This window comes from Malurus melanocephalus, unplaced genomic scaffold, assembly GCF_030028575.1.
Source record: "Malurus melanocephalus ecotype Western Australia unplaced genomic scaffold, MMel_1.1 scaffold_4, whole genome shotgun sequence".
Classification (NCBI taxonomy): Eukaryota; Metazoa; Chordata; class Aves; order Passeriformes; family Maluridae; genus Malurus; species Malurus melanocephalus.
In genome coordinates, this window is record NW_026623236.1 from 6,425,319 (window position 1) to 6,451,124 (window position 25,806).

A 25,806-nucleotide genomic window follows, 5' to 3' on the forward strand; every position below is an offset into this window, starting at 1 on the left:
TAAGGAATATACTGCATTGGGAAATCTGGGTGCTTGTAACCAGAAGGCAGTACTGCATTCTGATGTAGAGTCAAAATCTCCCTCAAAATTCAGGAAAATAGGAAGACATCGAAGAATAACATGGTTACATATTGATACAAGTCATAGTTACTGATATAAAACTGTAACATGACAAAATAATACCTCTAGTTAAAATGCAGATACATGGTTTATTTGTTGAAAAAGGATATAGCCTACCCTTTATGTGGTATTGGCACTAGAAAGAAAAGATTAGTCAGAGTGAAGACATTTAATTTCGGATCTTGTACTTTCTGTCTAGTCTTCTGCACGTAGATCCACAAGATGACTGCTTTCGTAAAGGAAACAAGAAGGTTCTAATAAATCCTGCATTAGTAACTGTCACACAAACTGTCTTTCCCAYTTAGTGAAAAGCATCTGTATGAAASTTCTTTGTTTCAGAGRACTGTCTCAGTAGGATATAAGGAAATGAGGAAGATAATCATATGCCAAATCCCACAGCAGTAAGTTCCCTTTATTTCAAAGTGCAGATGCCCTTGAAAAGAAAAGTTTGAGTCTTCCAGATTTGTGGAGAAGGGAGAACATTCAGTTCTAACCCCACACAACAGATAGCAGAAATTATTTAAAAAGAAACAGTACAAGCCAAATGAAGATAGAGATCACCTGGAAATATCCAGGACTCTGTGGAGGAAGTGAACAAGAGAACAGAGAGAAAGGCATGGCCAATACTTTAATTTTGGCCCCCTTGCTCAGAAACCACCGAGGATGTGTAGAAGAGCAATGAGTCTTGCTAGCTTGTCTTCCTTAGAAGACTGTGTTAGGAATGACCAAACATTGACTGCTGCCAAACATTTTGAGAATCATGTTTTGAGAAGGGATGGCCTCATTTCCTCCTGCTCACAGCCAAGACATACTCCATCCAGAAAAAACAGAGCAATGCACCTACAAACTTAGGTCTGAAAGCCAGAAATTCCATSCTTGTGATGTGCTTTAGGATAAAGCTTTTATGACCATGATCAAAAGTCCCTTTAAATATTACCTGCAGAAGAAATTATGCATGAAGTTTATGAGAGCAGGAAGAGGCTAATAATAGGTAAAGCTCCAACTCAGACAAGACTAAATGGAAGAACAACTCCAAGTGCTATTTCTGTAAATACTATCCCCTTCAATGACTGCTGTAGGTTATACCTACATCCAAGCACCAAATACATACAAAAAAACCCACTACATGCAGGATGTTATATTTCATAATGCCACCTATTCTCAATTTGGCACAGGCTAATCATTCATGATTTTATTCTGAGGTGAAAGTTTAATAAAAAGATAAAAATTCACACTGCAGCTAAATGGGGAATATTTTGGCCCAAATATCATGAAGAGTCATGTATTTAACAGTTCCAGAGAGACCAGATGACTATATGCATATAAACTAAAGAATATCCTAATATTTTCAAAAATCAAGACATAACTTTTCCTTCAGCAGTTTCTTACATGAGAAACTGGCTTAATATTTACAAAGCACTCTAAGACCAAAATGGGGCCCACTGACATTTTCTGTGCAATAKCCTTACACCTTTCCCTGCAGCAGCATTTCTGTCTGCTGACAGACCAAGCTGGATACACCTTGGACACAATCCAGTCTGAAAGACAGTCTAGTTGAAGAGAGGAATTTAACACTTTGACATTGTGTTAATTCTCCTTTTCCATCTTTTCAGAGCAGGGCAAACATTTTGCTGGGAAGATTCTATTAGCCTTACCYTCAACCCAAGGAAGCAACAGCATGCTAAGCTAAGTTTTAGCTTGATGAAGGTAACAGCAGATCAGAATCATGTCAGAAAGTAAAATTACTGGATGTCATGAACTTARTGGCAAAGCTATACACAGGAAAGAAAAAGGAAAGAGAARGAAGTTGCCTGGAACATGTCAACAGTTGTCATCTTCACAAAAGACAKAAGTGAAAAATGACCAAGATGTATTTTGAAAGCGCTTGATGAGGTGTTGCAACTACCATCATCATCAGGCTTTAGAAACCATTAAGAGAAAGATTGTCTTAAATTAGAAGAGATGCTATAGCTATGTTTATTCTCTGTCAAACTGTTACAAAGTAACTTGCAGGTCATTCTGMAGAACAGAATTCCAACAGTGTATTTTCAAAGAAGCATTTTACTGTTCTTTATGTCTTTATTGCAAAACATTTTGGTTTCATATACTGTCCTAACAACAAAGCCRTTACAAGAGATAAGCTAAAAAGCCTCCACATTTCCTTTTTTTCACTTACAGATTGAAATTCTARATAGTTTTCAGAGAAGAAAATACTAGGAAAAATAACTGTGAAACTAGAGCTTTGTATCGTGTATCTTTACAACTAGAGCATTGTATCTTTTMATATAAATTTGTGTTATGCAAAAATCACTTCTAACTAAATGAAGATACTAAGATAATTATGTATAGCAGCAATCAGATTAATAAAGTGCCTAAATAGACATATGGATACATATATACTCTTTTTCAGGGGAGGAAAAAAGCCATATAGATGTGGTGAAAAAAATCCAAGGGAGCTGTTATGCTGGTGAAAAAGCTATGTCAAATAAATCCAGACATTCTAGTAGACTCAATCAAGAAAACACCACACATCTGGGGGAGAGACAGAGTCACAAAAAAGCTCCAGGAACTGAACTTTCTTGGCTCATGTGGTCCAGGAGTACTTGACAAGTTTCTGGCCTCCAGGAAGCCAAATCTGGTTTCTTAAGAGACTTGGATGTCACAGACATCCACTGGAATTGAAAAAAATAACTCAAATAAAAGCCTCATTTAAAACCACAAAAAGATTATTAMATGTACCAAAGGATCAAACTCATGCTGGCAAGCAGACGCCAACTTCTGATACAAAGGTCTAACATTTCGCATGTTCTGTCACAGGAAATAAATATTTCCCTGTTTTCTAATTTCTTCATCAAAAGCGATGCTATCTTGCAGCTGGCAATCTCAGTATATAAACATTATTGTGTCAACAAAAAAAGAAATCACATTTGCAACATTTGCATTCAACACCGTGCATCTGAATCATTGTAAAAGTAAATACATAAAATAAATGTAAATAAATACATTCTTTTTGAGAAATATAAGGAAAGGAGGGAACTAAGTCTCAAATTGTACATGCTGAGTCAGTCACGCACTCCAGCAAGGAGGAAATCTGGTAAATAACTTCAAAGCTGACATAGTTTGCCTTTTAAGAGACTGCATCAGATCCAATAGAGCTGCTTTAAAAATGGTTCCTAGTCGGCCTGACAGTCTGTGACTGCAGGGGGAAGTTATTTCAGAGAACTCTGCCGTGCCCATGGAGCTGCAAGAGCTRCCAGGGCTTGCTCTGATCATGTTCTGTTTGAAATGGCTTTTCCTTCTAGGAATGGCTATATATAAACAGTCACCTAACATTTTAACAACAACCAAAGTCTTCAGCATAGCAGTACTTGGCAATTATACCTCCCTTCTCTGAAWGCTGAGTTTACACAAGAACCTTAAACTCCTGGGTGTTCTCAAGACAATGTAAAAAGTTGATTTTGGATTCTTGGAGGAAATTTCCATTGAGCTTTCCCATATTTATTCTTGTTGGATGAAAGAACTGTTATATTTCAGAAATCCATTTATAGAACTAGATTGTTTCTTGGTAAGTAATCAAAAGCTGTCATACGTATGTATATGCCTTATGCAAGTGAAGAATTTTTTACTTTAGGAATTTAAATGATGGATAGAAACRCTGAACCAAAAAGTGACCTAGCATAGATTCCAAGATAATGCTTTTAATGATAGCATGAGCATTAAAATAAAACCAGAACCCATTATATTCTCAGCATACGTAAATCTTCTATCTGCACAGATCCCAATTCCTTCTCTGACCGACTCCCTGGAGGATCATTTCTTCCCTCATTCTCCTCAACAGTTAGGAAGAAGACCAGACAGACTGGTCTTCTAAATGACTGGTCTTCTTTATGCAGCAGTGCAGTGTAGGTAGGTGCATGTTACAAATTTGCTATCAGATCTGTACTGGTTATTTCTACAGTAACAATCTTATTCATTAAACTGGTGAATTTAAAGCTGAATATTCAGAGCGAATAATGCAATCTTGAGTTGAGTCTGAATTCTACAAATAAATGTCAGTTATACAGATGAGCTTCAAACTAGTGAGTCAAGTTCCTTGCAGCTGGTTCTCTTGAGAAATGATGCTTAATCAGAWGGTTAGCTGGTTAGCCTTTAATGTTTATTCTAAAATTGCAAAATACTGCTTCAGGATGAAAACCTCTGCCTGAGCCACAGAGTCCTTCTGYGACTGTAAACACATCATGTGAGCCCATAAAGTCTTCTGAAAACACATAAGGGAGTCACAGAAGATGATCTCATTTAAAGATTCCACAAGACGCCTATTTTTTGAACTCTAAATTGATTTTTGTTGTTCCTTGCCTCAAGAGACAACTTGTAAGCCAGGGGCTTCAAACTCTTCACAACATAAAGAAGTATAACTGAACATTGAACACWGGAAAAAATCCTTACAGACATAAACTAAATACGAAACTGCCTTGCAAAATGAAGTGAGATAAATATGATCTGCAGCAACTGGATAATTTTTAACTTCTTTACCTCCAAGTCTGTTTCTAATGGGATCTGTATTAAACTATGAAACATCAAACATTTTCTGAGCTGTGAAAAAAGGCAGTAATAAAAAAATCCTGAAATTAAAAAAAAAAACCCTGAAAGAATAACAGTCACTTATCCATGAAGACAGCATTTACATATGAGTCAGCATAAAGCAGATAGACACAGTTCTTACAGATGAGAATACTGTTTTTTCTTAATTGCAACTTCTTGAAAAAAAAATCAATCAAAATTGTAAGATGGCATATCCTGGGCTAAATTTTACATCTTTTACTCCTTTTCCCTTTCTGAATATTAAATTTAATGTTTATTTTTCTTCTCCATCTCATGGAGGATGCTGTTTATGAAGTATGGTGGGATATATTAAATGCTAAATGAGTCATGGTCTAGAAGGCAATTTCAAATTAAATTATATTGGTTGCCTTGCATAGCTGGTTTTGGAATAATTTAGAAAAGGTTTTTCTTAGAAAAAAGGCCATATCTCTGTAACAGCACAGTGGAAGATTGCATTGGAGGTATTTTTCTTAAGCAGGAAAGAGTCTGTTGAAGATCACAGAACCACAGAATGCTTTAGATTGCAAGGGACTTTAAAGATCATCTAGTTCCAACTCTGCTGCAAAAGAGACATTGAGGTGATGGAGAGASTACAGAGAAGGGCAAAGGAGATGGTGAAGGGTGTGGAGCACAAGTCCTGAGGGAATGGCTGAGAAAGCTGGGGGTGTTTAGCCCAGAGAAGAAAAGGCTCGGGGGTGACCTTATCACTCTCTAAAACTCCCTGAAAGGAGGTTATAGCCAGGTGGGGGTTGGCCTCTTCTCCCAGGCAACCAGCAACAGGATAAGAGGAAACAGTCTCCAAGTTGTGGCAGAGAGTTTCAGCTTTGACACGAGGAAGAATTTCTTCACTGAAAAGGTGGTTAAGCATTGGAAAGGAGCATCCAGGGACAGGGTAGAGTCACCATTCCTGGATGTGCTCAGGAAATWATTGGATGCACTTAGTGCWCTGGTTTAGTTGACATGRTGRTGTTCAGTCAAAAGTGGGACTCAATGACCTTGGAGGTCTTTTGCAACCTTAACAATTCCATGGCTTTAATTAAACTGGGTGTTTTTCTCCACAGATGCTTCACAAGTCTAGGGAGAAAGGGAAAAGTACATGCATGGGCAGAAGTTCTCCTTGTGAAATATTTTATATGGCAATGAATATCAAAATGAGGTGTAGTGAGACCAGTGTAAGCWAAGACTTAATTTCCAGACACATTTAGCACTTCCTGGAAGGCCAATAAAATCACCATGGTGGTAGATACAGAGGGGRAAAAAGGAGATGACTTCTCTTACTAAGAGAGGCAACTAAAAGCCACAGATCATTAAACAAGKTTAAGTAAGCATTCTTGAGGTATTTTTGACCTTTTTAACGTGCACAGAAGTGGGAATTCTTGTTTTCTGCAGTTGACCAGATGGTCCTGACTCATTCTGTCACTCACAAGGCCAAAATGATTTTCACATTAACAACAAAACCTTGAAGCCATAAGTCTTTCTAAAACATCTCCTTGCTGAAGAATTTGTGAGTAGTCATTTGTTCCCTTACATCTTGAAAGTTTCTTACTTTTGATCAATGCCTTGATGGTAAAAAAAACCTATTTCTGTTAACAGAGCTATGCACGTGCAGCTCATTTATCCSTTCCTTTGCCAGAAAATTCTGCAGAAGGCTCCAAATTGTTGTTCCACTTTGCACWTGAAGGCAGTGATATACACTGTGTTCTCAAACAGCAACCACCATAAATCTCAAACTCTCTGAGTAGCTGCTCAAGAGGCAGAGTGAAACAGAAGTGTCTATCCTTCTTTCATACCACTTCCTCATCACTCTATAAATACAGATACTGTACACAGATTAAAGCACTCCAATAACCAACGTAGGAAATAAGAAATTATTAAGCAGTGAGAAAGACATTTCTGATGAGTTTTGATTATTTTTGAGATACCAGTAGATACACATGTAATGCATCCTTAGTTTGTATACATATTGTTTTTACGTATATATGTGCTTGTGTGTGTGTGTATGTATAAAATACCAATAACATAAATATTTATACAGGCAAAAGTCWATGCTTTTCAAGTTTCTAAAACAAATCTAAAATGAAGGTTTCATTTTTTCTCCAGTCTTCTAACATGCAGCTATGATTCTAAAACAGTCAGTTACTAAGACTTAAAATATATTCATGTTTTAATGCAATTAAATCAATTTGCCTTCTTAATGCAGATAAGGAATGCACAAATTGTTGTTTAATGTAGACCAAAAGTTTGAATTCTATCAATTACTGCMGTTTTGGCTTACATTCAACTGTTAGAAAACCCCTGCAGAAATGTGCCAAGAGGAAAATAAGATACAATTACTTTTATTTGAAGTATAAACTTACATACCTTGGCCTCCGGAATGCTAAACCATACTGTTGGCAAGCCAGTCCCACAGTGGGAGTATAAACAATAGGCATGAACCTTTCAATGTCAGAAGCCAGCACTTTATAGAAAAGCTTTTCATTTCGATCCTGAAGACTCATTAGCAGCATGTATCTGTGGAGAATTACATGTAATTAGACAGAATAAGGGAACAYACAAAGCAGGTTTAGAAATACAGAGGTGTTCGGATAATTAAAATTATGTTTGTTTCATAACAGCCTCTCTCCTACTTAAAGTATTTAAATTCCTCCTTGTCTTAACAGCACAAATGGTTCAGACACAAAGGAAAACAAACTGGTTGAGACAGAGAACCTGAAACCATCACCAAGTTGTCAAACTCTGCATACTCGGGAAGCTAATCCCTCTCAGGTGTAAAACATTGAGCTGCAACTGAGGATTTGGTCTGTCAGAACCTTATCTGTGTATATCAGTTGCTCCACTTGAAATGAGACCAGCATTAAATATAACTTAAACAAGCTTACTCGCTTGCCCAAAAAAAAACAAAAACAAAACAGAACTAAAAACATTAAGCTTTGCATGCTCTTACCTCGACAGAAATTTATCCTAAATCCGGACTAATACTTCAAATAAATATTGAAAAACAAAGCTTTTGAAAACAAAGTATACACACATGGCCTTTCATCCCTTAAGTCYATGTTTGACATGAAATCTGCAATGTTATATCTCCTAAATAAAACCAATTTTGAGTAAGTTCTATATTTATTTTAAAAGAAAGCCATTGAGAAAAAAAAGGATATATAAATGAGGGTGRAAAAAGTTATATTTAGCTTGATCTACTTTTGACTGCCATCACACTTACATTGAATAATTACATTACTGTTTTAAGATCCCAATCAGAAAGCCAAAATGCAATGCTGAGTGTAACAGATGATATGAGTCTATGAATGATTTCAAGTTGTACCAGTTCACATAGGTATAACCCTGTCACTTTGWGAATACCTAATATTTAGGAATTTGGTGATCCTAAACCTTGTCTATTCACTACTTTTAGCAATGTTAAGTATTGCTGTAAAAAATAAGTAGTCTTCTATACCAAYTGGCTTACACGAAGTCTTTATTTATGTATACAATTTATGTAGGTTTTTTTTAAAATTTACAATGGATTTCTAACTACTTACACTCAAAAAGTTTAATATGTCCATCATTTCATTACAGAAGTGTTGAGGATACATACAGAACACATTCATTCCAAAAGCCCAGAGGTTTAAATATAACCTTTAAATATTATTCATATGAACTTTCCTTCTGCATACTTACGCATTACAGGCCCCAATAAAATCCAATTCATTCTTTAGAAAGACATAAATATAGTCAGGTAACCATCTGACAAAGAGCACCTTAGTAAAACTGAATGCATTCCATTCAAGCTTAGCTGTCTGACACTGTATATCAGGGAGGCACTTCTTTGGGGAACTGCTACGTAAATTTAACAAGCACTATAAGCAAGGTGAGCACAGCCAGTCTGGCAGTTGGTGACTATAACGACGTGACAGAAGTGAGGCAAAACAATATCCCTTCCCTTGTGTCATGAAGGATAATTTAGACCCTAAACACATAGAGATCTAGAAACTAAAAAGTTGCAGTTGTTCTCTAAATACCATCATCATGAGGCAATCAGAACCACCTTTCATCATACACATTAGTTTTGAATGTTGTCCAAGGTTAAATTATATTTTGCTCTTGTAGTTCTCTGCTACAAATACACATAGATACATACATACATACTAATTTTCTTTCATATTATTACATTTCCCTATAGCCTTTATTTTCCTAGKATTTCATTATGATATAGCATATCTTTCAATGTCCTTGAATTCTCAGAGCATTTGCTTTATTAAAACATTTCTCCTGAGGATGACTATCCAACATTTAACTTGAAATACAACATTTATCTTGAAATAYAAGTTCATGCACGTGCAACTGTAAATATATATGAAGACATTAATTTTGTTTCCAGAGAACATTTAAAGTGATGATAGMGAATGTTGTGCATATTTTGGCCCCCACTCTATACTGGACACTGCAAGCACAATGCAAGCCAAAGCACCATTCCAAAACAGTTGCCAGTATTTTATTCTTTTTACCACTTTCATTAAAATGAGGTGTGGCTACATAAGAGTATAAAATACCTTTTCATCATCCTTTCTTATCGCTCAGATCAAGACTTGATTTTAAATGGGGTAAAGAAATCTTTTACAAAAGAAACTAAAAGCTTAGCAAAAGCCTTCCTTAGGAGCTTCAAATAAAAAAAAAWGTTTGTTAAAACTTTCCATTTTGTTCTTATTGTCCYATAGCATTAAGTTAGGGTTTTACTTTCTTATTTGTATTTCTCATGTCACTTTTATATTCAGGATATGCTGAAGAACTTGCAAAGGTAGTAACTGCATACTGCATATATTTTTAAATATTACATACTTGATCATATCCAAATCARTATAAGAAATATTATAATAGAGTGAAGAATATTTCCAGAGAAGTGCAATTTTTATTAGAAGGTTACTTTTCAATGGCAGATATATGTCTTCTTTCTCAACAGCTCAATTTGCTKAATTAGGAGTTATCAAATTACTCAAAAATTCTTTCAACAAGCAAAAATCAAAAATGTTTCATCCTCAATATGGWGTCGGCTATAATGCATTAGACAACAAGTCTGCATCTTTTAGCAACATCCAAGTATCTACACAACTAAAAGCATGAGGTGTTTTTCAGCATTGTGTTTCAAAATGTATTTAAAATTCAGTATTTAATGAAATCTTTTATTGAAGCCCACATTTAATTGAAAACATAATGAAAACAAGCAATAAAACCCTGAGAACAATCATTTGTGCTATAAAAAGGGAGAAAAAATATTATCTGTCCTCAGACAAGGAGTCTTGAATAAAGATTTCAGGGAAAGGTTTCAGAGGACAAAAATCAAGGTCTGGCAAGTCAGACAGAGGAGACTGCCAAGCATTCAAATTTCAGTGTGGCACGTTTTCCCCTTGCCTTTTCTTCACCTAAGAATGCTTCGTACTAGTCTGCTATTATGAAGGGAATGAAATACAGTAGCAACAAGATGATATAAACTACATACCATTGAAAACCCAAAAGAAAACTGATATAACTACTGGAAAACTACTGATGATTTCTTAGGACAACTGGCCCAACTATCATAGCAAAAAATGGAAAGGTGAAAACAGAACAAACCCCCAATTTGTTTGCTCTTATCTTGAAAAATAGGAGAGTAAATAAAAGGAAGATGGGAGGAAAGGTTAATATTTTTAACCTGTGTAAGATACTTAGCTGCATTACTCTGCATCATCGGCATCTATATAAAAATGCATTAAAGACAGGGAACTTTAAGAAAATACAAAGTAAGACGGTATTCTCTGGAAAAGTGATTTGATGGCCTCTCTCCTAACGTTAACACATCCAGTATAACATTTTACCACTGTGACTCTTTGAAGAAAGCAAAGCTCAGGCAGAAGATGTCACAGTGCCAGGAACAATTTCAGTATCAGTACAGGGCAAGAAGAAAGACAATTATGAACATGCAGAGAAGAAAAAAAAATTACTTGCAGAATCCATCAGTTTTTCCAAATTAAGTTAGAAGAATAGAACTATTTCCACTTATTGGTGTCCCTTTTGCCAMGCACACCAGGCAACTGATCAGCTGTTGTTTCATATTCATTTTGTGTATAAACTCTTGGTATTTCAGAGTACAACAATTTCATGCTACAAGTCAGCAAAGGCATTTCAGCCGTGCCAAAACATGTCATGCCATGGCATTATTATTATTATCTATCAACTTAGTTTCACCCTCTTTCCATGCAAAACCAGGGCAATCCTGCCAATGTAAGAGTCTGTCATACATAGTATTTATGTTTCATCAGATACCACTGCATCTAAAGTATTTAATAGTTTCCACCTCTGCAATATCTGAATGCTTGTACCCAATCTTTTGTATTTGGACATAAAACACTCAAGAATACAYCACTGGCAAGATCTAGAAGGAAAACAACAGCCTCTCTCTATCTCTTTTGAAACACKGTTTCTATGGGAGCAAAGACTATGCCAGATGCATACTGCAAGAAACATGGGATATTTTTCTAGAATTAGGACATTTACACTCAGTAGAAGGCAATAACTGCATGCTTTTAAGCAAGATTGTCCTTGAGCACCTGCCTTTACATGAGACTCTTGAGATTTCCTTTCAAATTTCAGTTAAAATAGTCAAAATCTTCTGGCATTCTTCATCAAAGAAGAGATTCAAGGAGTAATTGTGACAGGCTACAGTCACTCTTATTTAAAATGCTTTGAGCATAAACATAGGAGACCAGAGCTCACATACTGGCTTGAGGAGTGCGCTCACACACATGTAATGTCCTCCAAGMAGACTCTTTAGTGACAAACTCCAATGAAAGTGTCAGACACTTTGACTTATAAATACACCTGCAAATTACATTTTGCACGTGCAACTTTTTGCACACTCAATTCAAATAAACATTTTATCTGCAAAGGAGCCCAAGGTGTCAATGCTGACATTCTTAAAAGGAAATATCTTCTGCATGCAAATGTTACTAAGTCTTTCCATCAATGGTCCTAAATGCAGACCCACGCATGCAACACAAATMATTTTGGAGATGGAGAAAACACGACAGCTATATAGAGCCCCAATAATACATGAGGAAAATGAAATTTTTTTTAATCAAAACATAGTATGGCATGAACAGCCAACTTAGATCTGCTAGGTGTTCACAGAGTATAAATATGGTTTCTTAAAAAAATAATTCCATTTGGGGATTACTTGTGGATTTACATAATTTAATATTCTTAAGGGACAACCTGATTTAATTTATACCAATTTGCATTGATCCAAGATTACCCCTGAAAGCTTATTTCTTAACTACTATGAGACTTGTGTTATGAAAGCATACTCYAGCTCAGGTTGAAGGGACCTCTGGAGATTGCCTCATCTGATCCCCTGCTCAAAGCAGAGTCAGCTACAGCAGTTTGCCCAGGGGCACATTCAGTCAGGTTTTGAACATCTCCTGTGATGAGATCCCACCACAGCATTATAAATGGGGCCACACTGTTTATTCACACTGTAAGGGGAAGGAGAAGATTCCAATACCTGGATCAAATATTGTGGCTGAGAAAATGCAACAGACACATGCCACAGAATAAGACTGAAAACTGAACACAGCTATAAGCTTATTTTAKATGTTAATTACTAAAATCTTAATTGAAGTATTCTCACTAGTGGACACATTAGTGAGAAAACAGCTTAACTTGTAACAGTTTTAAGCTATTTCTGTGAACTGAAGACTTTCTAGCTTGGTCAGTTAAACTGCATCACTACAATGGAATTAACAATAATAAATTTGTACTGCAAAGCTGCAAAGTATAATATAACCTTTATACTAAAGCAGGCATTATAAYAAAAACTGGCTTTACGGTATAAAATGGTAAGCTACAGTCTAATGCTCAAGACACATGGATGGAACAATTTAATGTTAGCCCTTCTGTTTTAGAGATGTCTGGTCACAGGAGCAGGAAACAAATTTCTTCTTTACCCAACTATGTATTTGGGGACGAGAAAGTGCCCAAGAAGACTCATAGGTGGGAAAGAATGACACCAAGTTTTTGTTTATTTACAGATCTTAAGCTTAACAGGGGCAGTTTTGGAAAAATATTCTCTGAAGCAAATGGCTTCTGAAAAATCTTTTTTTTACATTTACTTGTAACAATATTATATTTCTTTAAACTAACATATTATTTGTGTCTATCATACATGGATTAAATTGTACTTTAAAGAAAAATCTTTCCTCCCCCACCCCCAAGACAGACAGATTTTTCTTTCTTTTAACATAATAAAGATAGTTTTCTGCAAAGTATTYCCACAAAACTTGGAGTCAGTTATTTTTACTTCATTATTCCCACTGCAATCAAAACTTCAGTATGCAGTGTTTTATTGCAGTACAGAATGAACATCATTCAATGTTTTAATACTCTGTCATTTAAAATTGATAGATTATTTCTTTTTTCCCCTTTCCTGAAGAAATTCTTTCCTAGTTAAGAAATGCATACAATAATGAGGTARGGATCCTTTTTGTTCCTGCTTTTAAGTTATAGGTGAAGAGAAATTCCAGCAATTCAAGTAGAAACAAGCAGCTGAAACTGCCTTAAATCTCTTGGAACATATGAAAGAATGAGCTGCATCATGAAGGGACTACCTCAAAGCAAGCACAGCAATACTATGTTACATAATAATTTTATAATATTTTATGTGTTGTAATGCATATGTATCTATATGCATATAAAGTCATTATTGAATTTTAGTTTAATGTGAGTTCATTTGCTGCTGATGACCTTTGTATCATTTGGTCACCAAAGTAAGTTCATGTGAACAGCTCTGGAAGATTAGTTTTAAAGTAGGAGTTGATTTGAAGAAAGCATTCTAGCAAGAATATGTATTTAGTTCAACAACTCCCAATAATCAACAACCACAGCTGGAAAAAAATACCCCCAAAGTTCATCTATACTACTATACAGAAGAAAGTAAGGGACTCATGAATTTGCAAGTAGGATAAAGTTTCATAGCCATACTTTACCTGTCTAGGTCACATGTCAGCCTTTCAAAATTCTTAAGAATTGTATAAACCTGAGCATCTTGACCAAGAAAGCAAGGCGGCAATAATCCATGAATATTCAGTTGTTGCCTCTCCTCCAAAGTAAAAGCCATGCCCTGAAAAAATAAAAATAAAAACCATGTATAAATGTATATGAGAGATAATTAATTTAAGAAAAATGGTGCAGTGATTCATAGCACAAGTAAAGTCAGCATCATAAAAAACTATTTAAAATTAAACAGAATTTAGAATTGTGCTATTATTTTGGGGAAAGGTTTTATGGAACCATAAGAGAACAGGCCTGTACTGTACAATAACTCCACCCCAGCACAGAACAAGTTAAGGTCTCCTGACACYAGAAGAGTATCATCTGTAAAACTGGTGAGTTACAGCTGAAGAAAGCAGCCATATATTCATTCCATTCATTTGCTGCTTTTCAGTGATGTTTGTCTGTCTAAAACATCTTCAGAAATTACCCGTGCTACTGTAAGAAAGATGGCACCTTTACAACAGAAACATGAGTATGGATTTGGCACACCATCATTGGGCACTCTGGCTGCTCAATTTTTACTCTGCTGGGCTAACTGCAGCCAGGCAGGATTGACGGGCAGGATCAGACCTTTGACAGCTTTAGGGGATAAAAGGAAAAAGTAGAGGAGTTTCTTCCATATATGAACTCTGAGATGTACACATTTGTTTCATGCTATAGCCCCTGGCTGGTGGCTCCACAGACACATTGCAGCTCTCCTTTAGCTCCATTGTGCCTGCCCTGCTTCTGCTCCAGAGYCAATACTGGCTGATCTGCACGTCTTTGAGGCCTCTCTTAGGTTAACACTAGAACTGCCTGTATCTTTGCAATATGCTTATCATGCAGTGTAAACTTATTCTAAAATTCAGGTAGTAGAGGTAGCATTTATTACTCTGCCAAGAAGATGTGTATGTATACACATATAAARAAGCCATTAGACAGTTGCCTAATATTCAACATCTATGATACAACTATATAAAAAGTACTTTGTTTCTTATCCAAACAAACATTTGAGAAAACTTGAGATCCATCAAAGAGGAAAAAACAGCAATGTAGTGTTTCTGCATTTATTTGCCTATGGAAAATAAATACTACTGAGGTACTTYCACAACAGCCTCTATAAAAAGACTTCTAAAATTTCTTTGTTTGTGTTATCGTTAGAATTAGCTGGGTCAACAAATGACAGGAAAAAAACAAGGAAAACAAGAGCATAAATACAAAAGGCTTCCTTCAATCTACACTTTCACTACTCTTGTCTTTTCAAGAGAACAAATTCAGTCCTTCAGACAATGTCCCTATTGCCTTTCACAAAACACTTGGTGAGTGATACATTGTGATAAATTCTTAGTTAGTTTGATACCTAGACAGTCTCTTCCTTTTTGTTTCTGGTTTGGCTTTTTATTTCTCAGAAATAGTGACCTCACAGGGCTTATTCTTACAAAACAAAAACATATAATCTTCCTGTATCTTACTAGTCTGCATTTCTTACATGATTTTTAAYCTAAATTGTCAGGTGGTTATGTCATTGGGACTTGAAAAAAGAAGGGAAAACACCCTAAAGCAACCCCAACACACTATCTGCTCCATAATGCCATTAATCAAGTTATTACCCTTAAGTAATAATGAATTACCTTTAAGAAATGATCACTTAAAAGAAATATTTATAAGAACACTTTACAAAACATAAAATATTTTCAGACTGTGCTTCTCCTACCCTAGACAGTAAATGAAGGGAAACCAAGTTTAATAAAGATCAAKAACTGTTTTGCTGTAGTTCTCCATGTATGTGAGATTTCAGAGGTTTCCAAATGTGTACACAAAGCCTGCATTCTTTCTCCCTAATGAAYTTTCTGTGACCAGATATGTCATTAATGTCTTCAGCTGCTATCCCATCTTGAGAAACCAAGGAAGAAGGAAGAGTCAACACTTCTCACAAGTTCATTCAATGTTGATCCCTCTTATCTCCAGTAGACTTTTTGGGCTTWAAAAACCCATGTGTGCTCACATACACTTGATAATCAGTTCCAAATGACTGGACTTCATGGAGCTGCATAGTTTTAGTGGATCTTCTAGTGCTGGTAGTAAAGTGGCAATCCAGTTATTCTCTGCAATTCTCCTTTTCCCTGTTTCCATTAGTCAAATGGAATAAAAAAAAAATTCCAAAGGTCTGTGTTTGCCTTTACATTAGGAATAAAATGTGAACTTTAATTATTATGATAGGATTTCCCCTCTGACTGGAAAATATATTTTATCTTAAAACAAACACCTGTATTACATCTTGCCAAATGCCTTTTTTAAAAAGTACTTCATCTTGAATAGAACATTTTCCACGTATTACTACAGCTTCTATAGTAAGTGTTAATGTCTTTGGTTCATTACTACAAAAAAAAAGTACCCACTAAGCTATATATGGTTAGAAAATCTTTCACTTAAACATTCCTCTTTGGCACAGGTATTATTAATTTTTCAAATTTCTAAGATGAAATGCTATTTTTTTTTCTCCCCTCAGACCCTGTATGTGCTCAAAAGAATTATTAAAACACATCAGCTGATAACTTAAAAAGCAAAGGCCATTTTATAAAATAAGYGTATGCTATTACATCTGCTCATAATAGGGAAGACCTTAACTATGTAGAATTTGTRGTTTATGCCTAGATTTCTTGCACTAGCCTCAGATTTTCTTTTCCACATCAAAATTCTTATTTTTTTCCTGTTGAAGTGTTGTTTCCCAGCCATCCAGCAGAGAGGGCTGTAGGTCCAGCTTGGTTTGCACAACTCCTCCTTCCTGWGAGGCGTATTATGTGCACACCTGGATGGGAACAGACTTCCATCATCTAGCACCCCAACTATTGTCAACAGTGTGGATATTTTTATTCTGCAGCTTGGAGTACAAATAAACTTTTAAAGAAGAAAAACCATCATGACAATCTAAGAACAGCATAAGGGCAAGAGAATGCAACCATAAATGTTAACCTTTTCCTAATTAGTTTCGGTTTATTCACTGCTTTATGCATAATATACATCATAGAGATGAAAAGTGTAGTTATTATCAACCCTCCCAGTTAAGAGTTTGCAATTCTTCAAGAATTCTGTTTCTTATGTTTCTTTATATGCTTTGGTTTGCTTTTGGCAAAACCAAGTTGTTCTTCGGCTGCCTCATTACTTTCCTTTCTCCCGGACCTTTTGATTAAAATTTTGGTTTTTTTTTTTTTTTTTTTTGTTTCTTAGGCATAAATATCCTTTTTTATTCTCAGTTGCGCATAGAGAGAATTCTTAGTTGTCAACAAATTTATCCCATTGCGAATACATTGATTTCTGAATTTGTCTCTTCATTTGTAACATTGTGAATTTTTGTAATTGTAGCAGTGATTTCTATTACTGCACATCGTTCAGTATTCTTCCATTATTNTTTTTTTTTTTTTTAATTGTTCCTTAGGCATAAATATCCTTTCAGATTCTCAGTTGCACATAGAGAGCTCTCTGAGTTGTCAAGAAATTTATCCCATTGCTAATACATTTAATTCTGAATTTGTCTCTTCATTTGTAACATTGTGAATTTTTGTAATTGTAGCAGTGATTTCTATTACTGCACATCGTTCAGTATTCTTCCATTATTTAATGTCTATTGGCTATCAACTCCACTCAACTATCTGTCCTCTGTTCATAATCTCTGATCCCCCAAAGCCCCTCATCTACAATATTGTTCTTGTGCAGTTACCTGTACAATAATACCCTTCCTCTGCTGCAGTACTGAAAAGCCATAAACAGAATAAACAGCAGAGCACCATCTTGTATCAGACAGCTTTTTGCACTGGCTTTTGACCGAATTTTCAAGCKGTGCTTGAAAAGACAGAGAGCACATTCAAAATACTTCAAGAGCTCTCTCAGCCTCCGTTCACAGTTAACGGAGACCAAGTTTTCTCTCTTAAAACAAACTAGATTGCACTGACATAGAATATTGGAAGCTCATATAATTGCTAGGTTTATATAAACCTTTAGAAAAAGAGKGTACTAAAGCAATATGTGCATTCTGTTCGTGCTTCAGAGTCAGCTTCACTAAAGGCTAGGCAGGATTCATTGCAGGGATCCTTCTCCAATTTCTCCCCAGACCTAGCCATCTTTTGTTCTAGTAGATCAAAACGTTCATTTTTAAAAACTTCAACTCATAAGAATAGCTCCTCTCCTCCTGCTGGCCTCACTGCATGTGTGCCACAAAAGTATTAGCTTAACAGGATATAGGAGACGGCTTCCTCTTCTAAGCCAGTGTCCAGATCCAAGGTTCTGTACCTCGGTGACTCTTTCATCAGCCTCTGGAAGGAGAAAATCAAGGCTCATGAGGCTTCAGGGACTCAGGAGACAACCATCAACAGCACTACTAAAGCTCAAGTACTCATATGTATACTTGAGCCTACTGGATCTRTGAAGGGGAGAGGAAAAAATGAGGAGGAAGGTGAAAAGGTGTGGCAGGGATGTATATCTAGAAGTACCATCCATTCTATGAGAAAGCAATCTCTGGATTGCTGGTCTAAGACACTGCTAGAGGAAAATTACACTCTCTAGAGTATTTTGGRGACAGACAAGTAGGTTTATTGCTGTCTCAGTGTCCATCAAAAAATTAAAAATCTCTCTGTTAAAATCTGTATACCTGAATCACAGAAGTGCAGTGAACCAATTTCAACAATACTATGAAAAATGCCCAGAAGCCTGAGGGACTCAGATATGCTCAACATCTGCTGCAAWGGCCAGGAAGGAGAGCTGGCACCTCGCCACCCCTTACAGCCTCCCACCACAGCAGCTGATATCCCTGAGCAGAAGCTGAGGAGCACTCTGCCAGACAAAGCTCTGAGAAAATCCCACAGCTGACTGCAATGCTTGTCTGCCTCAAAATCTGAATCAATTTTTTGAACAAATGGACTTTCAGAACCCTGCAATTCCATTCTTAAAAATTCCATTCTTAAAAACAAACAAAAAAATGACATGATGAATGCTTTTGGCTGAAAGACCAAAAACATTCTCCAATTAGTAGGGAAGAGTTTTTTCCCCATTATGTCCCAAATGGAAAATCAGTGGCATCACTACTAGCTGCCAGTCACACATCATCCCACGCTGCTCACACCACTCCATGCCTAAGATTGTCTCCAGGAGAAATTCAGCTGCAGAACCAGATGCACTTCTTAGGAAAACATGATCTTTGGTATGCATGACTGTTTGCAAGCCATTCTTTTGCTAGTCAAGCTTTTGCCTTCAGCAATTTTGGCTTTTCATACTACTTTATTACTGTTAGGGAGGAATCCATGTCAAAATTAATTTCTTTTAAGAAAGGCTTCTTAGGCTGAGGAAGCAACAAAATTTATGTATAGCCCTGCTAAAAATGAGCTACATAAAACMGTTTCAGGCACTAGTGCCAAAAAGCCCTTTAAGACCAGAATGTTAAAAAAAAACCCAAAACTAAAACACAACTCTACAAAATTTTACACATTCAAAGAAATTTTTATAAAATCTCTATAAAAATACACAGCATATGTATTTTCAAGCATTTTAAGCTACATTTAAGAGCTTAATGACCTGCAAATCCCTTTGAGCTATTTTATATAATATGTGTCTTTTATAAAAGTCACCTTCCGAACAGGCAAAAATAAAGTTTTACAAGCATTTCCCCTTCATTTTTTTTATAATCCAAACATTTTTCAGAGAAACAGGCTAAATACTTTTAATATTCCATGCTCAACAGTCATTTCAAGGCACAATACACCAGGAAATACTTAGAATAACTAATCTGAGCACACACTCCATAATGAACTCATTCTGCTGAAAACAAATGTGGTTCATGGCAAGAAACTGGTGTTTGAGCAGTAGACATGGCTAAAGATGTTACTGCTGTTTTCTCTACCCATACTTGTCATGGCTGCCAAAAAAATTACAAGCAGAGGCAGCTAATGCAGCTATTCTTTGCAACCAGTGCTTTAGCCAGACCAGTCACACAAAGTACCCAATAGGTAAGGGGAGGGACTAATTTTTTTTTTTTTTATGGTGCAAATTAACACACAGTTTTTTGTTAAGGTGGTTTCTTTTGGACCTGTAGAAAAAAAATATTTCTGCGAAATGTCAACTTACTTATAGATTCATGTTGCTTCTTAGGAATCATTTGCTATAAAGACTAGACACAAAGGGTTTGAATAGCTGAATGCAATTTCATTTTAAAAAAACAAAATCAGGATTATTAAAATTTTGGAGAAAAAAAGAAATCCTTTCAAATGGTGTTTATGACGGCTAGGAATAAAGATGACAAATACAAATTGATAAGAAGAAAGAATAAGATCAATAGCAGAAAATTACCATAGTTCGAAGATGAATAGAGATGAATAGCATAGAGCAAAAAAATAAAAACTGAATATGAAAATAAAAATCTTCTGTTGCAATCCTCTGGGAACACATACAGACAACAGCTTTGCTTTCAGAAGCAAAGAACATTGATAACCATTTATAAGGGATACATTATTTAAAGTATTATTGGACTGCAAGTAGAAAAGTCACTGTGTGTCAGAACCACCATCTATCAAAAAAAGTTATTTTTCCCCAAAACTATGCTCACATTCTCTACTGGGCATTTTGTGAGGTACGTTGGTTAGCTCTGGATTATGCATCTCAGATTAAGGTTTAAAAATCAGTATATTAACTAGTGCTTAGTCCACTAGGTTCCCTGGYAGAGGAACTGTGGCTTTCTTGCCTTTCTACAGTACCTAACACAGATCTTGTACAGGTCTTGACTTACAGCTGAGATCCCTGAATTAGCAATGACTCCTGCTAACTAAGTGCCTTCACTGGACTTGGGAAACACAGACACAAACAGGTACCTACCCWGGCTGGGATGAGGAAGGAGGAAGCTAGAGAAGGAGGACTGGTGAAGTGTAAGCAGGAGATTCCAATTTTGATACAGCACTGGGGCTCCTTTTGGTAAGCCTTCATATACAGGTATCCATCAGGACTTGTGAGACTGTGAGGCATGATTAAGTCAATTTAAAAGAATATACTATAGTTGATGGGTACAGCTCTGAACAACAAGAAAAGAAGAAACTGTCCTAGTTTCAGCTATAAAACACCAAAAGCACAGGTTTTGTTTTATGCACTTTTCTTTAAACACAGCTTTTTTAACAAGTACTTTAATTTGAAAAACTATATTGTGACATTTGGCATTTATATTTCMAAGCTGGTTTTTTAGAGCTGTGGCAGATCTGCTGCACTGTGTTGAACACACAATTTTTTTTCCCCCAGGAACACCAAATGACCTTAAGTATTCTCATAGCCCAGTTCTAAGTCCACAGGATTTTCAAAAGCAAACTTAAAAAGTCAMGTCAACAGGGAAACCAAAACAAAAGTCAAAATCAGCTTCCAACAAATGAAGCACAGATAAAAACAGTAGCTAATAYACACACCCATGGACTTATGACTCAAAACAAATGCAGGTGGCCAGAAGGAGATCARACTTCTCTTGGCAAATTCATCATGGGAATGTGTGGGCAGCTTGGCAGCCGTGCCGTGAGCTGAGACAGTGATTGCACACAAGCATGATTCTGACCAGCACTTTAGAAATGACACAGCACAGCATTCTTATTCTAACAATCCTTTATGTAAACAATTACCTGAAGGTAAGCACGAAAACCTATTTTAAGGAACTATTTCTGTATTTTTATACATATACAGAGTAAAACCTTTTTGCAGTGCATAATCTCCCCTCACCCTAATTTGGAGAAGRCTGTATTACACAAACAGCTGACAGTAACAAACAAATTGTAAAAGAAGTCACCAAGACAATAAGATATAAAAATATATTGCATGCTGGGCTATAATGTAGGATGATGGGTTGGGTCTAATTAAGATTCTAAATTTAGTAATTCATATGCAATATAGGCACCTATACACGCATGATAATTAGAGGATGAAGTTAAAGCTCACTCAAGAATAGATACCTTACAGTCACTGATCCAAATTGCTCCAACTCACTGAAAACTGGAAGGCTTGAAGGTATGGGAACAACATTGCTCATTATGGCAATAGTATCAACTGTAAATCAACTGCATAGCAGCCTTTTACTGCAGAAGATAAAATCCAGGCACAACACTCCTCTCTGTCTCAAGGGACACTAGTTGCCTATAGGTGGCTGCTACATCAAGCCTCGACCATCCTTTTGACTCCTCAATCCACATAACCCATTGAATGATCACCTTACTCTGAATCATTCATATTATTACAGGGATTTTTMATCTCAAAGCAACCAGCAAAATTTGTACGCTTTCCATCAGAGCTGGGGTTCTCAAAAGCTGGCTGTCCCCCTACTGCTGCTCCCACCTGGGAGGTGCAGTGAACACAGGCAGGAGCAAACTGGGACCTGGATTAATGGGTTCAGTTATCTGCTATTAACAGCAACACCCTGATTCTGTTTGTAGGAGCAGCCAAATTAATAAGAGGTTTACTAACAAGTACCATTTGTGGTCTRTGTCTCCCCTGAATCAATTCCCTAGCAGAGACATCCCACCAGTGGAGAGAGACCTGTCTTGGCTCTCTTGGCTGCTCCTAGCAGATAACACCAAACAGCAGCATGAAACACAGCTTAAACTGTAGAACAACAGAAGATGAACAAATATTCATATTGGGGTTTCTTTGGTTTTGTTGGTTTTTTTTTGTCCCTGGAGATTTCTGAGCCACTTTTATTCTTTTACAACTCCTTTGGGATGTACTGACCATCAAAAGATTACTACTTGGGAAAGCTCTGGCTATGGGAACCATAGACAAGAGCAGTTTACCACTTTCAAATTTGTTGAGCATGTTCTTATTACAGATGTTAATTTTCAACACACCTTACCTATGCTATAGATTTAAAAAAACTGATTGTAGGCCGCTTTAGAGCTCGAAACCCCTGGATGAATTATGGTAATAAAATTAATCTTGTTAAWTACCACCTTAGTCAATACATCAATGTTTGTTTTCTAAAGATCTATCAACATGTAGCTTTACTTTTAGTTATTAAATTTATATTATAATACTGTATTAAATTTTAATTTAAATAATGATGGTGTTCTCTAAAAATAAATGTCATTACATTTTACTAGACCATACCTGAAATTCTACTTAAAATATTTATTYACTTGTATAGTAGATGCTATGAGTCAGTACCCTGTATCTCTAATATGTAATGCTAACGAAATAATGCAATGCTATCAGTGGAATAACTGACATGGAATCCCTATTTATGAAGGGAATTTAGATGAACATAATACCAGTTGATATAAAATGTCGTTAACCAGAATTATTACAAACAAAATGCTRAATAATAGCTCTCTAACTGTAATAATTTTACAAATAAAGTACAGTTGCCAGGCATGCTGTCTCCAATACACAATATTTACATTTGCAAAATCAGGTGTTATTTGAGAGTCAGGCATGATTTCCATGTAAGTAGAAGAGGAATTTCAATAACTGCCAAAAATTCCATCTGTCTGAAATAAGTACTTAACCAAAWACAAGTTAGTAAGCCCTGAAATCCTGAGGGTATTTGATAAACCTGATATGCTTAACAGATTGTATTGCTGCCTTTCAGAGACTAAACAGATTACCAGCCACTGTATTTTGGGCTTCTGATAGGACTAAGCAACTAATTTCTTTTCACTGGCATGATAAACAATTAGCAAAAATTATTATTTTAGGTACTCTAACAGAGCTGTGTAGAGCAAAGCAGAAAACCAATCTCAGTCCTGTGGTCTTTACCTCTACTACTACAGTGGTATGCATTGTCCCTACTGCATCCAAGTGGTGACAGGAGCACTGGGCAGCCTGGGGAACCACAAAGGTTTGACCTGAGAGACAGTGGCACTGTCGTGTTGAGTGACGCAAGGCACAAAGATTATCAGGTTACTTGTGGGTATGTAGTGTCTTATTGAGCCTAAAAGTGATATGTGTACTCAAAATTAGTCCTCTGAGCACCCTCCACAAGCTGAGGAAAGTCTGTGTGGGACTCTAGGTGGTACCATTTTCTCTTTATTAAGACTATGATAAACTATTTCAGACAAAATAAATKAGATGATTACTTTCCATTGTCACAGGTAATGCTATAGATATAGGATTTCTATTACTAGTCTGGTAATATGATCTGTAAACCCTTCTGCCATACACAGTTATTGCATATATTGACCATTTCTCATTCCAGAGATGGAAACTTACTTTTCCTTTAATCATCTCAGTCTAGGGGCTGGTAGTTCATGAAAATCGCAAAGCCTACCCAAACCCTTAGTTTGGTGAGCTTGTTACATACAATCTTGGCTTTTTTTCTCAGAACTGGGCAGTACACTAAAACCAATGTAAAGCAACATGCAAAACTTATATTCTGGATGCACCTGTTCTATAAGCACAGCCATAATTGCTGTCTAGCAGGGAGATATTGCTATCTAGCAGGCATTCGGTTTTTCCTGCAACAATAAGCATCCTACTTGCAACGTTTTCTTGTAAATAAAAGTATTTTCCTTCTTGTTGAAAAGTCACTGAAAATTCATGGTATCATGAACAAAGAGAMAATAACAAATTACCAACTTAAGACTTTGAGTAAGTTCACTATTAYTTTTTACATTTAGRAATCCTAAACACTCAGAGTASACATCASTAGCCACAGTCATTACTAGGACCAYAGGCTGAGACTATCAAAGCATCTGAAATAGCAGCTAAGGGAYAGAAGAGTGCACATTGTCACACATTATACATCTTCCTGAAAACTGCAAGCTTATCTTCACTYTGCTACAATTCTGTTTGGTTATATCCCTTTAGATTAAGGCAGGAAGAAAACACAATGAAAGACCAGATTTACTGGGAAGGCAAACTCTTTAAAACTCAACAGGGAAAAGAAGATACAACCAGTCTAAAACTGTAGTGTGATTTTTGTAAGATAAAACTGTCACTTAACCAGTAATACAGGGACAGCAAAGTCATGCAAAGCCTTCCAAAGTATGCAAAAAGTTAGSTGATTGAAGGAAGATATCTACTAATGCAAGAACAATTCCATTTAAAACTGCTGTACCAGATGCATTCATGCTTTTGCCAAGATACAACCTGCATATCAATAGTATCTGCTTGCATAGGAAAGATCAGACTGAAATAAATCAAAGAAAAAGCTGGGATAAAATGGGGYATATCACTTTTCTTTTTATTTGACTGCTCTCCAAAAGAGCTTGACTCATCAAAGCAAACAGTAGACTGAAGAAAAGTGACCATTATGGAAATAAAATCTGAATGGTAGTTAAGGAAAACAGCCAGTATAAATCTGTCTGAATTTGCTATCAGGCACACACAGCTCTACCTGAATGAAAATCCACCAAGGTGAAAAAATGACAAGAATCCCCTCCCAGTAGACCTGATTCATTTCAGGCTGCTACTGTTTCCAAAGCAAACGAAGGATTTAGTTGCCTTTCTATTTAACTGTGTCACACACAGAAACTGGAGTCTAAAACAKGAAAACTAAAACAAAACAGGAAAAAAATTCCACAAACAGAAAAGAACCCAAATAACTTTCTTAGAAAAGCAATTTTCTATGTTGATGTTGAAAATGTATCCTGAAGTAAAGATTAAACACMAGCCTATTTGAATCTGAAGTAAATATCGCTTCTCTATTCTAACTTTTCACATTTTCTAGAATCTAATTATGCAGACCCATTATAAGCCTTTTTTCTAGCTACTGAATAACTGAATAACTAGTGGTTAAAAGACCAGTTGATGAAGGAAATGATAGTACAGAAGTGTTAGTTCATCTAGTGCAAGCAATGTAGCCGTAGGCATCACTGGGATTTTGTCTTATCAGTTTTRCTATTTCTACACATATTCCAGAGTATATCTTATTCCTAGGCTCRCAGTAATGAAGATAGTCTTCGAATACATTTGTTGCACACTATTACAGGAATTCCCATGTGAGAATGGCACAGATCTGCACTGTCTTCAAGGGCAAAATTAGGGAGATAAGAAAAGGAACAGTAACAAGAAAACACAATG

At 36.1% G+C, this 25,806-nt stretch overlaps 1 protein-coding gene across 1 annotated transcript in view; it reads right to left on the reverse strand.

The window, feature by feature from the left end:
• ME1 (malic enzyme 1) overlaps positions 1–25,806 on the reverse strand; it is a 148,824-nt gene that overhangs the window by 97,420 nt on the left and 25,598 nt on the right. The window contains exons 2-3 of the mRNA XM_057369618.1: positions 13,734–13,867; positions 7,084–7,233 (exon numbers count right to left, since the gene is read on the reverse strand). Coding sequence (XP_057225601.1) covers positions 7,084–7,233; positions 13,734–13,867 — 284 coding nt within the window. The remainder of the gene's footprint in view (positions 1–7,083; positions 7,234–13,733; positions 13,868–25,806) is intronic.